Source organism: Colias croceus, chromosome 2, assembly GCF_905220415.1.
Source record: "Colias croceus chromosome 2, ilColCroc2.1".
Lineage (NCBI taxonomy): Eukaryota > Metazoa > Arthropoda > Insecta > Lepidoptera > Pieridae > Colias > Colias croceus.
Genome location: NC_059538.1, coordinates 11,373,435 through 11,391,630, shown reverse-complemented (window position 1 = coordinate 11,391,630; position 18,196 = coordinate 11,373,435). Strand labels below are relative to the sequence as shown.

Genomic DNA, 18,196 nt, shown 5'->3' with positions numbered 1-18,196 from the left:
AACATCACCACTGCTCGAACGGTGAAGGAAAACATCGGGAGGAAACCGACATGTCGAAGAATTAAAAAGTTCGACGACATGTGTCATCCGCCAACACGCACTTGGCCAGCGTGGTGGATTATGGCCTGTACCCTCATAGGAGGCCCGTGTCCCAGCAGTGGGAACGTATATGGGCTGATGATGATGATGATGATGATGTGCAGCTAATGCGACATTATATAATTCAATTGCATGAGCCGAGTGTAGGTCTGGGTTATATTAGTGCTAAAAGCATTGTTGAGTGAAAGGTTTATTAGGTACCTAATATAATTAGTAGTATGTACAGATTAAATATAGCTCCATCTTTGTACCAGTTTGTTAGAATTTTTTGGACAATTTGCAAAGTGATTGGCTGCACTTTTCGTTGCATGTTGCAATGGCTGTAAAGTTAAGAGAAAAACAGCTAGTCGAATATTTCAGTACAATTTTTTTTTATTCTTTTACATTTTTTAAGTATTTAGGAAATGCAATTAACAAAAGGAATATCAAAGTTTAAGATCAGTCAGATATTAAGCTACGGTGATACTCTTTTGTGTCAAGAAACAAGATATTTTCACACATCGTTACCGTAACATATAAAACAAATATTAGGATGAACAACGATGCTCTATAGATGTTACTATATTACCATTATGTAATATGTTCTATATTATCATTGTTTCGCCGTCGTGATGTAACGTCTTGAAAGCGGACGTCCGCAGCGCGCTCACGGCTCAACGCATACGTCATTCCCGTGTGACATACAGCGCATGAATGACCGTGGTTAGGAGATTTTGTAAGCTTTTTTTTTTATTTCTGGCTTTATAGTGTTGTGTTTCATGTTTTTTGTGCACTTGGTGATTGTATGATCGTAGGTCTCTGGGGCTTAGGGTTTGAAAATCGGTGGAGTCTAAGACATAGAAATGTAACTAGGTCGAGCAGGGAACAGATTAATCATTTCTTTGTGAGTAAAAAAAGTATTAAATAAAAGTTGTAGTTTTTGCTCTCTATTTCACTAAAGGAGAGGAAACTACTTATAATTATTTGATGTGTTTCTAATATTTTATACCTGTGTGTTTGGTCGGCCTTTTTTCTGAAAATGCAATAGGTACCTAGTTCAATTTTACATAGAACTTAGAAGCGAACGATACATATATTTATGGCGTGATATTGTATAAAGGTTTAATTAACTTAATAATATATTGTTTGAAAATAAATAGGGGACTAGAATAAACATAGGTTGAGCGTAATCAACCCTTACATAATAGATACATAGGGAACATAATATCTCTTCTTGTCAATATAGATATAACCTTGGGATTATAGATTCTGGTACTGTATTTTCTAGTGTTTGATTTTACGCGAGTATTTTACATTTAGAAATAAAATACTTTTTAACGGATTTTAAACGCGATTTATTCATTATATTATTTTCCCGGGGAGACTCCCCGGGACCACGCTCGCTGTAAAGTGTTCGAAACGTCGGCAAAATAATATAATGAATAAATCGCGTTTAAAATCCGTTAAAAATTCTTTAGGTTCTGGTAATGATTAAAAGATATCTGAACGTGAAATACACGAATTTTCCGAACATCTTATATCTTCAAAAATGTGTAACAGTGTTGTTAATGCTTTAATCGTACAAGACATGACACATGTATTTAAATCCGACAGTATAATCTGTGACACAACATACATTATTGTATGAAAAATATTGAAATTTCGATATGTTTTGCCGATGTCACAGCGGACAACCGAACCGGTCGGTGGTTCGCCTTACGGTAAGAGATAAGGTAGGTTCTACCGCCCATGAAAATAAGTAGAGGTAGAGCCTTTGCAAAATGCGGTGCCCGCTTTTAACGGAATAAAAAATAATATCATCACTACATAGTATAAAACAAAGTCGCTTTCTCTGTCCCTATGTCCCTTTGTATGCTTAAATCTTTAAAACTACGATTTTGATGCGGTTTTTTGAATAGATAGAGTGATTCAAGAGGAAGGTTTTAGTATATAATTTATTAGGTTTTAGACAAAGCGGGCGAAGCTGCGGGCGGTAAGCTAGTAATTTATATTTTATACTTTGTTTTGTTACCTCTCGATAGCATAATATATCATGCAGATGTACGATGGCTTTTTACAGATAAAAATTTTGAAACTGCTCCTTTACATTTTAAAAAACTTTAAGAATGAGAAATAAGTCGGGATTAATTAAGGGAAAAAAGGAATGAACTGGAAAGCGTGAAGAAAATAAAACGGGCCTCCGGCTCCCCTACGCACGAAACAAATACGTGCCGAAGCGTGCACGACTCCCACATTACATGTGTTAATATAGGCAATAATCATATCATAAAAAAGTATTTATTTCTTACTCACTAAAAAGTTTTAAAGGCCACACATTTAGTATAATACTACATAGTATAAAACAAAGTCGCTTTCTCTGCTCCTGTGTCCCTTTGAATGCTTAAATCTTTAAAACTACACAACGGATTTTGATGCGGTTTTTTGAAGTGATACTTCTGTATCGGGCTTGGAAAAAAATTTAGTGTAACATTTTTAAGTTACGCGTGACATTTTTCCGTTACGGGCCATCTTTTTCTTATCCCTACCACGCGTGATTCGAGTATTTCGTAAAGTATCGTATAGGTAGTATTTCTGTAAAGTTGCATATAGTAAATTATTTTTTGAAAAATAAGGTCATAAGGAAGTTTCACTTCTACCGTGTGTGCTCTAGTACACGCACACATTTTTTTTTAATAGATTGAGTGATTCAAGAGGAAGTTTTTAGTATATAATTAGGAATTAGACAAAGCGGGCGAAGCCGCGGGCGGTAAGCTAGTTTAACAATATAAAAAAAAATCTTCGCTAATCAATCAAAAACTTTTAAACCATATTTATTAGATAAGCGGTACACTCGTTCGTGCGTACGCAGCCTTAAATCTGTGGTTTCATTGTTCGTTATTTCTAATTATAACTTTCTTGAGATGTTTGTTGAAAGTTGCCGAAAGTGGGCCAATTATGATGTAGTTCAAAGTTCGTTTGATCATCGATATCTACACTATTTCAGAATTCAGAGGTATTGAAAGTTAGTTGTCGAGTGTAGTTATCGGATTTTAATGAAGTTTATTCATGTTTTATTTGGAGATATTTGGGAGAAGTTCTATTTTTGAACCGCGTTGGCGTTTATTTTTTACAAACGTTTATTTGTATTGACATGGTAAGTAACTATGAATGATATGATTGTTATGCGGTTTTACTATCCTATCCTACTAATATTATAAATGCAAAATTTTGCAAATACTACTGAACCGATTACAATGAAATTTAGCACACATATAAAGGGTAACTTGGATTAACACATAGGGTAGGTTTTAAACAAAAGAGAACGGGAACTATGCGGGTTTAGGATAGGTTTTATCCCGGACATCCCACGGGAACGGGAACTATTCTTTAAATGCTAAGGCTAAGGCTAAGCCGCGGGCGGAAAGCTAGTTTCTTATCTAAGTTTGGTGGAAATCACTCAAACTAAGCATGGCCTGCAATATTTAGATGGGATGATTGATGTTGTACTAGTTGACCCGACAAACTTTGCTCCGCTAGGACTTCCTTATCTCAGAATGATTAATATCATTCTGAGATAACAATAGTTCACGAACTAGTCTCAGAGCTACTGAATGTACATTAAACATTATGAAAAGATAGGTAAAAATACATCACATCGCATCAGTTGTAACAACTATAGCATCATAAATGTGACAACTAATGTCTTTAAAAAGCTCTGCATAATTCATATTCTTTATTCCTTTAGGCTGGTTGTAGAGCTTGACCGACCGTCAGTGCGTACCGTCGGTCCTGACGATACGCATCAACAATTGTACGCGTGCGTATGGTCGGTCTAGCTATGAACGGTTTTATGAATTTCCATACATATGACAAGCGCGACTGACGTACGCACTGATGGTCGGTCAAGCTCTGCAACCAGCCTTAAAAACGTTACACGTTAAAAGACATCACATCAGATAATAATTGTTGTGACAACTGACTACGTAAGCTAACTGACAGTAAGTATCCATAAAACTATAGTATAACGAGTGGATGAAAGAAATATGCCCTCTATCATCTTAAATTCAACATCACGCAGGTCTAAATGAATGTGTGCCGCGTCTGGCATTCGTCCAAACTTCAGAAGATCGGTCGATGATCTCTGCTATAGTAAAGCGCATGATAGTAGTAAATATGATTGAAAAAGTCGATATTATTTATTCATGTTTGATACGCGATTGTTTATGAGCGAGTAGCGGCGAGTAGATAATATAAGTGGTCAGTGGATTTAAAATTAAAGCGACGTAGAGCGCGGTCATTGAAATGATGGGTACCCATTATCTGACCATATTTTTTTAATTTGAAGTCACAGGCCATCATCCTAGTCAAGACCGTCATTTACAGAAGATGTCGGTTTGATAATGTTTCCCTTCAATAATTGGAGCAGTAAAGATCGATAATTTGCAAATGAATTAAAAAATTAGTCTCCGACATTTTAGCATTTGCTTATCATAGAAAGTCAATACCTGAGTCATTGTTTAATTGGTCGTAGTATTTACCAAACATATTTTACCGCCTACGAAATATAAAGTTTTTATAGAAAAGTTAAAACTCGTTCCCTACTGTTGATGGAATAATAACGCACGCACAAAAGTAAACAGTTGTAAAGCTCATAAATATAAAAATATACATTATCTCTCTAATTCACGTTTCACATCATAAATTATGCGTAAAACCTAAGAGGATAAACTCCACTTTATTATTTAAAAACGCTCGTAATGTGGTTAGCTATAAGCTTTCGCTGTTCACCTTCAGTACAACTTTCCGCGCGAAATAAACTAGATTATGAATTGTTGATGTGAAAAATATATTTCCCGCTATTTCGAATATAAATATTTGTTTTCATTAATGCCGCGGTGCGATGAACTCTGCTGTGTTCTCTCAGATTTGTAATGGATTAGTTTTGAACAAGAGAATTTGAGTATATTGTGTTTAACGCCTAGTTTCTGTTGTGTCTATAATTTGGACTGATTTTATAATGTCCAGGTTTATAATTAATGCTCTGTATCCTATACTATACGAATAACTTTCTCCTGATAACGCTACGCAACAAATTGAGAAGCTTTTGTTGATTTGAAGAACGTCAATAAAAATTGGAAAAAAGGGATCAGAACGACTTGTAAAGTGATAAAGCGAAATGCTACACTTGCTTACTCATTATAAAAAAAGTTAATAATTGAGATTTGAGATTAATAGATATGAATGTACGTACGTTTACGTGTCAATGGTCCTGAACTCTAATCACTGTGCTATTGGTAATGTAAAACGTACGTAGCAGGTAATTAAGCACTCCCTACTTGAGTACTTATTAATTAAACACCAAGCAACAGTGTGGAATGCTCGCAATACAAAATGTACCGCTAATTAATTATTTAATTGGGCCCCGGAATGTGCAACCGTTTATGCAATACTAGGTAAAGCTCATGACTTTGTCTGGTCATTATTTATAATTTAAAAAGTACCTCTATATTTAACGAAGTTGTTTGAGAGTCTCATAAACATCATTTATTCTGACCTCATAATTTTTATACAGAGCATACAGACAAAAATGAAAACCAAACCAATGACTGATTGAAAGAATTGTGATAGAAATAAAAACATAAAAGCATACAGTACATTTAAAATAAGCAAAAGGCGGGCTTATCGCCAGGTAGCGATCTCAACCAGGCAACATAATTAAAAATATCAACAATTTAAAGTAAAATTATTATGTATCTTACACATTATGATAATCTGTTACATATATTGTAAAAATATCTACAGATAATAAATTTATTGCAGCCAGTGGTCAAAGAGGGTTACCTGATGAAACAGACGCGCAGCTTCCAAAGATGGCAACGCCGGTACTTCAAGCTGCGCGGGCGCACGCTATACTACGCAAAGGAGAAGGATGTGAGTCTAGTTGATATTTATTGTACCTATTTTTATTATTAGTAGTAATTTAAGCAAAGCTTTAATAAAATTGTATTAGTTTTTTTTTTACGCTGCAATAGGGGAGCGCTTGGCCAAAATCTCGCCTGATGGTAAACTCAGATGTGGCCTAAGATGGAGCGCTCTTCCCTAGAATGAACCTGTTCACTCTCTTACTCTGAACACTCTCTCGTTCAGTATTTATTATTTCGTAGAGGCGAAATTTTTTTCAAACTCTACATTTTTATAACAGTTAATTTTGAGGATTAAGCGTTGCACTAACTAAAATTGATACATATTATACAAGTCGTAAAATAAAAGAAATTAATAGGTACTCTACATGACCGATAAAATTCTCTCTTCATACATAAATGACTTACACAAAATACAATTTACATTTATTGCGCATTATCAATTAAAATAATATCTCTTTATTCCCTATGACGTCACGAAAGCTTCACGTTCAAAAACAAAAAGTTCCAATGACTATGCAAAGCTGTTCCAATTCAAGCTAAATGATGTGACGACACTTGGAGTTGGAGTTCCATGTGACCTAATTGTTGACAGCCTCGGTAGTTGCATTCGTGTTACCTAGATACATAATATTATTCTATACATAGGACTATACAATATACCTACATCCTAATAATATTATAAATGCGAAAGTTTGTGAGGATGTGTGTGTGTGTGTTTGTAACTCTTTCACGCAAAAACTACTGAACCGATTGCAATTAAATTTAGCAAACATATAGAGGGTAACTTGGATTAACACATAGGATAGGTTTTATCCCGGAAATCCCACGGGAACAGGTATGCGGGTTTTCCTTTGTCTAAATCTAGTAGGATCTAGATCTATTATAGTCTAAATGCTAACCTAACCTAACAACGTGACCATTTTAAAACAATAAATACAAATACAATTAATATCATAATTGCGAAAGTTTGTGATTTTCGTAACTCTTTGAGATGAAATGTTTGTTGCCCATTATTTTAAAGAAAAAAAAACAAGAGAGCTCTATTGTTTAAAAATTATATAAAACATTTGAATACAAAAACAAAAATATCAAATATAATGTTTGTTATTGTTTCACGAAAAATTACTGGGTGCATTTTGATGATACTTGGAAGTGATGTAGCTTATATTCGAGAATAAGACGTACCTATGCTGTAGAAATACTTGCTTTTGCCCGCGGGTGAAACTGCGCGGCACAGTTAGTTATATCTTTATGAACAAAAATTTATTGATAAAAAATAAATGTTAAGTTACGTTCTCTACTCTAGCCTGTGTGATTTCGTAGATAAAAATATATACTCTATTCATATATTGGCATCAAGAGACATCAAAATTATAGCTTATAGAAAATTCTGATTAACATAAGGGTGAAAACTGCATCTAATCTGGTTAAGCATTTAGAAGTTTTAGTGAAATAAAATACTCATTTACATATTTAAAACATTATGCTGTTGTATGCTAATCGTGTAAGTAATATTTTTTTAAAGTTAATACCTTCGAGTATTATCTCGTAAGTTCGTTAACCTTCTTAGAATAATATTTGTACGTTTATCAACTTTATACAGAGTATTTTGCTAATATGACTGTTATTATAAATACCTCATAATAAAATAAGGAAAAATAATAAGGATCACGTTGCGACAACATGTGGGTACAGAAAGGCTTTATGAATATGAAATACAATTTTGACGTAGGCTTATATGGTTTACTAGCTTTGCCCCGCGGTTTTACCCGTATTGCTCCGCTCCTTTTGGTCTTAGAGTGATTATATATAGACTATAATCTTCCTTGATAAATGGCACAGAATACATAATAGTAGCTAAACGCTACAGAACGGACACTCTCCGCCTCCCGCCAAAATTAAACACTTACCTCACCCCGCACGATCAGACATGTTATGGTACCCATTTCCCCGCAAGGACGATACCAACGACGTCTTAGACGAAACGCAACGAAGATTGACAACATTAATCAAATTGACATAAAGTAATTTTATTATTTTGGATTTGTGATTATCGTTTTTCGTAGAAAATGGTTAAATATTGTGCTGTTTACGGATGTATTTCATCAGAAAAACGCGAATTTTTTTTTACGCTAGTCACAAATGTGCCAACCATAAAGCGTTAACACACACATTTGCAGTCTCTACAGTGTGACTGTCAAAACAATCATTTTGTATGGAGTGTCCGGGGTGTGTAAATGGGCTATTTAACAGTGAAATAATTTTTCAAATCGGCACTATGATTCCTGAGATTAGTGCGTTTAAACAAACAAACTCTTCAGCTTTATAATATTACTAGTATAGATTAGAACGCAAAATAATTATATACTTGAAATTAACGAGCATAAACAACATTTAATCCGTCTCGTTTATATTAAGCCAGTGTGGATTTTAATTAATTATTAAACATGTGAAAATCCATAATATAATATTATAAATGCGAAAGTAACTCTGTCTGTCTGTCTGTTACTCAATCACGCCTAATAACTACTGAACCAATTTTCATGAAATTTGGTATGGAGATATTTTGATACCCTAGAAAGGACATAGGCTACTTTTTATCCCGGGAAAATGACGCAATCCCGGAAATCCCACGGGAACGGGGACTTACCGGGTTTTTCTTTGACTGCGCGGGCGAAGCCGCGGGCGGAAACCTAGTTAGTCTATAATTTGCAAACTGAATACATTATAACTAAATTATTTTGCGTTGAATATTATTCGCTTCTGTAATTTTCAATGCTACATATTTTGGCTCAAAATATAATAAAATTGTGTAGGTATATTATAACGAGCTCATTAAGGCGATGGGTTCGATTTAATTCAAATTGTTTATCGTAAAATTGGGATGAATGGAAATATTCCATTATGTAGGATTTTTAATATTCCTTTTCGATATTTATACAATGCCTGATGTTGTTAATCTTCCCACGGATTCGTTAAATTTTTCCATCTTTATAATATTCTTTAGGCAACAGAGTCTGCCCGTGACCACGCTCGCTGTAAAGTGTTCGAAACGTCGGGAAAATAATAAAATGAATAAATCGCGTTTAAAATCCGTTAAAAATCTTTAATTTCTAAATGTATAATACTCGCGTAAAATCTAACACTAGAAAATATTATCTTTATATTTTCTAAAGGATTAAATAGGTTTTACTTGTTGAAGCTCCATGAAAAATTATTAATTAAATCATAAGTCGTATACGTAACAAATTTTTCTCTTATTAATGATTTTAAGCTCTAAAAATCTTTTCTAAGTGACAATTTTAAACTAAAAAATAAAATACATCCATCCATACCAATATTTTAAATGCGAAAGTAACTCTGTCTGTCTGTCTGTTACTCAATCACGCCTTAATTAATGAACCAATTTGCATGAATTTTGGTACCTACTACCTATAGAGATATTTTGATACCTGAGAAAGGACATAGGCTACTTTTTACCCCGGGACATAGGATAGGTTTTATCCCGGAAATTCCACGGGAACGGGAACTATGCGGGTTTTTCTTTGAAAACGCGAGTGAAGCCGCGGGCAGAAAGCTAGTGTTTATACATATATGTAAACACATATCTATCTACGCAACCACAGGCTCTAATAAGTATATGTCAAACATGTCAATATAATTGTATAATGATATTTATGATATCTGTGGTCGTATAGCGAATCCCACCTGGCCGAGACCGCTGGGCGCCTGCTGGGGCTGTGTTCCCTGAAATGTTATATTCAGTCGCGCTTCAGGCGCCAAACGGTTCACACGTGTTGTGCGCGCCCTCTCGCGACTATAACCCATTACTTATAAACCGAAAAAGATTAATGAAAACCTCCCTATAATTACTTCTAATGCTATAATATATGCTTGAACACCTCGCCTGTGTCTGTCCAAGTGTGTGTATTGACAAATAGTTGCAGTTACGTTTGACCTGGTTTTATTTTGACTCTTGCACAATTCTCGCCGGCCGTTTTTGAACAAGTCTCGGATACTGTAAGTATTGTTTATGTTTGTTTGTATTTTAGGATGTATTTACGTTTAAATTGCACGGTTGCTCACTTGTATTGTGGATGCGAGAGTGTAAATGGGTCACTTGGTCACCGGGTTTTGAACGAGTGTGTTGTACCAAATAATAAGAAGAAGATAATTTTCTTTGCCAATATTACATTGTTTACAAGTTTGAAGCTTCTCACGTCTCGTAGAGTTAATAACGTGAAGATTTATTTAGGGCTTAATTGGTAGAATCTGCTCTTATATTAAATTCTCCTTTGGAGTTTAAATTGATCTGGTATTTGCGACAAAATTATGGTAATTAATTATATTGTTGTTAGATATTATGTCTAGAGAGAATATTATGTAGAGTCATTATTAAAATAGAATAATATTTGTTTTATATACTTAATTCAATTAATATAAATAAGATAATTTTGTATTTTATCATTAATAAACATTTAGACCTCAATAAAAAAATATTACAGGATTTTAATTAGTAAAATAACAAGCCAATGCTAAACATTCCCTCACTACAACTTTAATATCTCTACATTTTAATAAGAATTCTTATTAAAATTTAGAGCTTATTAGTTATCTTTGAATTAAAATCCTTAAATACTAATTTGTTATAAATTATAAAAAAATAATTTAATTCATATTAAAACGAAAAGCTTGAACGAAACTCATAATAAAAGCTTAAAGCTCAATTCTCTTAAAAAAAACTAAAGTAATTCCTACAAATACAAAAACACCTGTAATTATTTTACTGAAGTAAACTTAATACGCTATATACATGTATTTCCAAATAACAACCAGAAAAGGTAATCCGTTCTGAATATCCTTTTTTATTATTAACCCGCAGAATTATACGAAGAAAAATACTTTTAAGGGATTTCCATTTTTATGATACACATTTGGTTTGACATCGCGACTGTTTTATCAATAAGTATATTATATTATGTTACTTCTATACTTCCCGTAAAATAAATAAAAGAAAGTATATCTTTTTGTCCTATCTTATTATTCAGAACAAGAGAAAAATTAATTAGCAATGCTTTTTTATCCAAATACAACGCGAATAAAACCGTAACCAAATCTTACTAATCTTAGATCATTAAGTAATACTAATGCAAAAGAGTGTGGCAAAAGTGTGTTTGATTGTTTGTCTTTCACGTCGTAATTGAGCGGTCGGATTTGTTGAGTCTGTAGATAGTTAGGTAGAGAGTTATATTATAAGCAATCAAAACATCTTGTTTTCATGGGCGTTTCGTTTAACAGCGCAGGCGAAGCCGTGGTCAGAAAACTAGTTACTGTAAATTTACCTGATTACTAACTGTATTTAAAAATATACAAATACTAGCTTACCGCCCGCGGCCTCGCCCGTTTTGTCTAAATCCAAATAAATTATATACTGAAACCTTTCTCTTGCATAACTCTATCTATATAAAAAAAACGCATCAAAATCCGTTGCGTAGTTTTAAAGATTTAAGCATACAAAGGGGCATAGGGACAGATAAGCGACTTTGTTTTAACCGACTTCAAAAAAAAGGAGGAGGTTACCAATTCGGCCGGTATCTGAACCGATTTACGTGATTCTTTTTTTGTTCGATGCGGGATGGTGTCGAATTGGTCCCATAAAAATTTTATTCGGATAGGCCCAGTAGTTTTTATTTTATGAGCATTTTTGTCTGTAGGTATTTGTAAATTTTACAAGTGCAAGTTTGAAGTCGGTTGTTTTTAACGCAGTTATCACTTGTATAATATGTAGTGATGATCCTATTGGTATAAATGTCAATAGAATCTTTCAATATCAATGTGCTGTTCATAAATTCAATATGTAGATCCTTTGAATATCAACGTGCCTATAAAATAAAAATAAAAATAAAAATATAATCCTTTAAGGGCTGATTTTTCAATCCTTGGTTAAAACTTATTCATCGAATAACGTATTAAACTACCATTTCAAAAATGTATTCTAATTGTCCGTATACGACAGTTTATACAGGTGACATTTTAAAATGTTTGTGTAATACTTTATTGGACGGATAAATTTTAACCACGGATTGAAAAATCGGCCCTAAATATAAAGATTGAACATAATATATTATTAAATAGGCACGAACAAACTATTATCGTATTCTCTATTATCTATTTTTGGTTACTCAAGAGCTACCATTTCAGTGGGTTGCCTCTTACATTATTGGGGTCTAAGCTAAGGACTAAAACATAATATTAGAAGTATATTCAAATAAAAAAACGTATTTAAACGTTTTTGTTTAGTTTCTTAAAAAAAAAATATTTTACTTTTGGTTTCTAATGTTCTTTCTGATTTTTTTAAATAGCTGCTTGTACTCTTATTCAAAAGCCATAATACGAAGATGAGGTTGGTAAAATGCAATTGTTAAGAAATGTGGCCGAATATTGTAACTTTTCAATAAAAAAGATCGCATTTCAGTAAGTAGGTACAATGTTTTCCAACATTTTCTACTATGAAATTCATGTCCTCTCTATGACAAATATAAAAAAAAGATAAGGAATAGCTGTAGGCTTAATCGGTGTAGATTTAACAGCGAAAGCTCATTACATACACAGCGTCTATCTCCACAGGTATCACGTTTAAAAATCGTCCGCTGTTTTTCATAATTACAAACGACCGAAACATGAAAGGACTGAAAGTGCGCCGTTAATAATTCCCGTGAAAAAATACCTTTTTTGGACTCTTCATAACAATTTTAATAAAAACTGACGTCGGGGCCTTTACGCGGGTTATCTCGGATTCTTGTACTGGAGTGTAGGGTTGTCGCTTCGAGGTTTTTATTTAATCTGAACACGTGTTGTGTTTATTTGTAAATGCGGTTTTTTGATAATAATCGTATGTAAGAATACATGGCTTGATAAATAAATACTTTAATGTACGTGATTTTAACTAATCTCTACACTCTATTTGTCTCTACTCTCTCTTTAAATTCATAATCTTATAATATATTTGAATCCCAAAATGTGTTGGTAAGCGCATAACTTGAGAACAGCTTAATCGATTTCGTTAATTCTTTTTTTATAATATTCCTTGAAGTTCGAGGATGGTTCTTATGTAGAGAAAACGTGAATATGTACCACGGGCGAAGCCGGGGCGGACCGCTAGTTATTAATAATTATGTTAAATACAATTCTGATTTGTATATAAATAGACCAAAATTATTTGTGTTTGAAAACTCAGCAATAGGCAACCCTAATTATTATCCGGATCAGATAGCATTGTTTGATTGTAATTCCAGATTCTAATTGTTCAGAGCTTAGCATGAAATATCTCTTGCGATTTAATTAACGTATGTAAATAGAAATACAACGGGGCTTAAAAATCTGCATTTTTTTGTGACAGAGAGGATTATTTTGTATTTAAATTCTTTTATTTTTTAATAAATAAGGGGTGAAATAGGTATTTTCAAAGTCACATTCATACATATTCAAGCAAGCTGACCCGACACACGTCGTTTTATTAAAAGCCAAAATGGCTTTTCATTTTTTTGCGGGCAATTTTATGTTCTATTAAGTCATAGTCCTAGTCATAGCAGTGGTTCTTGAATATTGAAATGAAATGAAATGAAATGATATCAAATCAAATCAAATTAGAGCTAGCGCGCAAGAGCAACTTTTGTCTTCTCAACTATTTTGTCTCTCCCATCATCGCTATGGGCTAGTAAGAAAGTGCGCGCATGTAGCGACGCAACTCCCCATAGAGTTGACAAAATAGTTGCGGAGACAAAAGTTGCTCTTGCGCGCTAGCTCTTATGCAATGTAGAGCACTAGATTCAAATCTCATAGATGGCAGTGATACTAATTATACGAGCAATTTAAATTCGTTCGACAAACAAAAACACAATAAAAGTTTTTTAGGCTTTAAAAAGGTTTAGAAATATAAAAAAAATTATCTGATAATCTGAAAATATGAAATTTCGGCTTTAATACGATTAGGAAGGAAACGGCTGTAATTTTATTTTATACAGAATTTTTAATATTATAATTTGGTTCAGGTAAAATCGAAAATAAACTCAAATTTCGTTTTCTTTAAACCGTAACCCTGTTCTCTTTTTTCACATGAAAATCGACCCTTCCGAGCTTAGTTGAATAAATTATAGGCTACTAGCGGTCCGCCCCGGCTTCGCCCGTGGTACATGTTTACGTTTTCTCTACATAAGAACCATCCTCGTACTTCAAGGAATATAATAAAAAAAGAATTATCGAAATCGGTTCAGCCGTTCTCGAGTTATGGAATTACAACGAAAAGTGGCATTGATTTTTATATAGGCTATGAAACAAAAAGTCAAGAGTTGGCATAGCTTTGCGTATTCAGAATTTAATAATAAGTAAGATATTGAAGATTATTGCAGATATTATTCCGATGAGGCAGTTTCATGACATCAACATTCATATATATAGAGGCAACGCTTTTATGAAATGTTAATAATAATTACGCATTGGTATAAAGAAAGATAATTACAATAACATCATTGGTATAAAAAGAGCATTACTTAAAACATTGTTGTAAGAGCGAGGATATCCAAACATCAAAAATAGCCTAATATGTTTAACAATTAGAGCGTGCTGTTGATAACTAATCGTTCTAATCGTAGTAATTTGAAGTTCGTTCACGTGGAAAATATTGAACGCAGAATTTTCAGGCGTAGGTAATTACTATAATGAAGCTATAATCAAATAGTACGCGAGGAAAACCACGGGCAGAAACTGGTATATTAATTGTATGACGTAAACGTAACTCGAGTTTAAAATGAGCAGCCATTTTATCGCGCCGGGCGTGTCCACGAAACGTTTAAGTTTAGCGCCAAAATTGTTTTGCGGCGTTTATTCAGCCGCAACTATGTAAGTAACGAGGCTTGATAAAAATGTTTGACTCCATTTGAAAGTTTTGTGGCTAGGTTTTTGTTAACGTGTGATTGTAATGATGAATGCATTTTCTATCTGTTTCATGAATATATGCTATGTTTAGGTTCTATGCGCTTATCCTGGTGTCTGTTGACCTGGGATATTTTTTTTTTTATTTCTAAAAACTAAAATTATTCGAGCTGATTAAGCATAACATACAGGTATATACATATAGCTAATTAAGATCAGAGTCTCTATAGTATCACTAAGTACTTAGTATAAAACGAAGTCGCTTTCTCTGTCTCTATATTATGTAAGCTTAAATGTTTAAAACTACGCAACGGATTTTGATGCGTTTTTTTAATAGGTAAAGTGGATCTTTAGGAAGGTTTTAGTATTTAATTTATTAGGTTTGAGACAAAACGCGGGCGGAAGTTTATACATATAATACGATTAAAGAAGCGAGTTTGTCTCTAAAACATACATTCATAATCATAATTGATATTCAACTAACTTATCTGAACATGAAAGTACCGAAATACCTACATATAGAATGAAATAAAAACATAACCCTCTTTCAACACAATCGGGTAACCGGCAAGCACTACCCATTCACAAAGCTGCGTGAGGAATATAAAATATTATTATTAATACAATAAGTAAATACGTCTGTCGGTGACGTCGAGACGTCTTTCAATTTCCTCTGAGTATTTCCTCTATTAACAATATAACGGTAGGATAGATTAATAGTAACAATATTGATTTGATATGTTTATCTATGTTCGAATTAATGATTGTAGTGTATCGTTTCTAGATACATATTTTTATCTAGCTGTGCTTTGTGGTTTCACCCGCGTGACTCCGCTCCTGTTGGTCTTAGCGTGATGATATATAGCCCATAGCCTTCCTTGATGAATGGGCTATCTAACACTGAAATAATTTCAAATCGGACCAGTAGTTCCTGAGATTAGCGTGTTCAAACATACAAACAAACTCTTCAGCTTTATAATATTAGTATAGATAGGATTAAAGAGAAACGATGTGTATTAAAACTTTAAACTTTAACGTCATAATGAGACCTGCGAATGAGATAAATTACTATAATTTTATACACAACATAATACTTATAAAAACGCCCTGTTATCAGGTAAAACAAAACGTTGTTAGGGCTTTACTAACATTGGCATAATAATTAAGGTTCCCACACACTGATTAAAAGGGATTCCGAATTTATCCAACCAAATCTAAAAGGTAATCAGAAACCTCATTTACTCAACCCTAATCCGATATTTCTTGCAATCCCGTCGATCTTTTAATATAAAAATTCCTGAAAATTCTTTGATTTATTACAGCTTGCCTTTTTGTTACTTAATAGTAATTATTTTTACGTTTGATTTTATTTTTATAAAAATTTAATTACAATACTTAGTAATAATTAATTTTATAATGAGGACGAAAAAACTGAGAAGACTTTGATCTAGACTGCTGTAAAAATCTTTGTTATTTTAAATAATATTTTCTAAAATATTCCAAGATATCTAATCTACTTATATCTCTTAATCTTATAACCTTGAATTGATTATTCTGTAACAAAATAATACCTAAAAAGATAGATTTTAAAAAGAGACTTTAAAATGATGGAAGACGGGTCCGGGTGTGGTTTCTATGTCTATAACGGGAAAAATATCTGAAAATGCATGTAAAGAATTATGAATGTTTTATTTGTATGTATAATGTTCATAATTATGATAAAAATATTATCTACCAGCTGCTCCGCGCGGTATCACCCCCGTGGCTCCACTCCCTATATAGCCTTCCTCGATAAATGAGCTATCTAACACCGAAATAATTTTTCAAATCGGACCAGTAGTTCCCGAGATTAGCGCGTTCAAACAAACAAACAAACTCTTCAGCTTTATAATATTAGTATAGATAAGCAGCTAGTTTATTAGCTGTTAAGTTTTCATACTTCGTGGTTTCTACCAAAACTTACTTATCAAATTCTGTAAAACAAAGAATTTGTAAGCGATACCGTTCACAATTATTTTAATATTCAATTTAATAAACAAATAAGTTGGGGACGTATAAAAAGATGTTACCTCAAGAGCCGGACAGTTTTCATGGTTCTTACATCTTGCCAGACTCTTGAGGTAACATCTTTTTATACGTCTCCAAGTAACATATATAAAATTTAGCTTTTAAACTATAATGAAAGTTAGGTACAATTTTATACACCTTTACTACCTGTTTCCTGCCAAAGTAACCACAACCCAGACTTGATAATCGCTAGTCGTTCTTATCTGTATCAGAGACATATACAGAGAAACTTTCAACTTTCCTAAAGAAAGGAATGTCTGGCCGTCGCGTCGCCGTCGTGGGCTCTTGATCTAGACTTCAATAGACATTTTTATATTAGGACTAGAAAGCACGCTAATAATAATTTATAAAATACTATTTTTCATTAAAAGACCAGTATTTGGGTGATTGAACAAAAATAAGAATAAATAAGGTTAGAAAAAAATATCGTAGTGCCACATCCAAGCCAACTATCCTTCCTTCCTTTAATCTATTGCCCATTATAACTTTTCTAGGGCTAATGCATGTCATATGACTTTTTTTAAACTTTCTCACATTATAACCCCTATAGACTTATCGAGTGCTCAGGTTATCAAACTTCATAAATTTTAAATGAAACAAGCTAACTAGTTTGGATATTGTGTGCTGAAAAACTATGAGCGCCGAAGCAATTCTCTTTCTTACTTTGCAATCTAAATATTGAATGCCGCTAACTTGGTGTTCGAGGCTCCTTGGTTAAAGTACTAGTAGTAGTAGGTAACTAGTGTATAATATTATCACTAAGTTTAATGGAACAACTTTAAAAGGTAATTAGTTAATTTTTTAAGCTCGTGCTATTTTATCTTTTTATCGCGGAGGTAGGTGTTATGTATCTTTGGAAACTGCTAAATCGATTTTAATTATTCTTTTTAGTCTTATTTCGGTAGGTCTGTAACTTGTCTGTTGCGGAAGAATTCCAACCAATACCCGCGGCCCCATAAGGTCTGTAACTTGTCTGCAACTGTTTATGACATGGACATATGGGAGAAAGGGATATAAAGAAAAAACGACGTGTGGCACTCGGGGACTGCCGCGGTAAAGCTATTGCATGCTATGCCTTCAAGCCACACCTCCGCCCGTCGGAGTGGGGAGCGTGAGGTTTTTTCGTTATGGAATTTCTCGATTCGATCCCCGCGCTCAAGGCCCGCGATAGAAGCTATGCAATAGCTTAAAATATT

At 33.4% G+C, this 18,196-nt stretch overlaps 1 protein-coding gene across 1 annotated transcript in view; it reads left to right on the top strand.

Moving 5' to 3' along the window:
* LOC123704473 (diacylglycerol kinase eta) overlaps window positions 1-18,196 on the top strand; it is a 141,033-nt gene that overhangs the window by 5,182 nt on the left and 117,655 nt on the right. Inside the window, exon 2 of the mRNA XM_045652871.1 lies at window positions 5,899-6,009. Within this exon, the coding sequence (XP_045508827.1) occupies window positions 5,899-6,009 (111 nt within the window). The remainder of the gene's footprint in view (window positions 1-5,898; window positions 6,010-18,196) is intronic.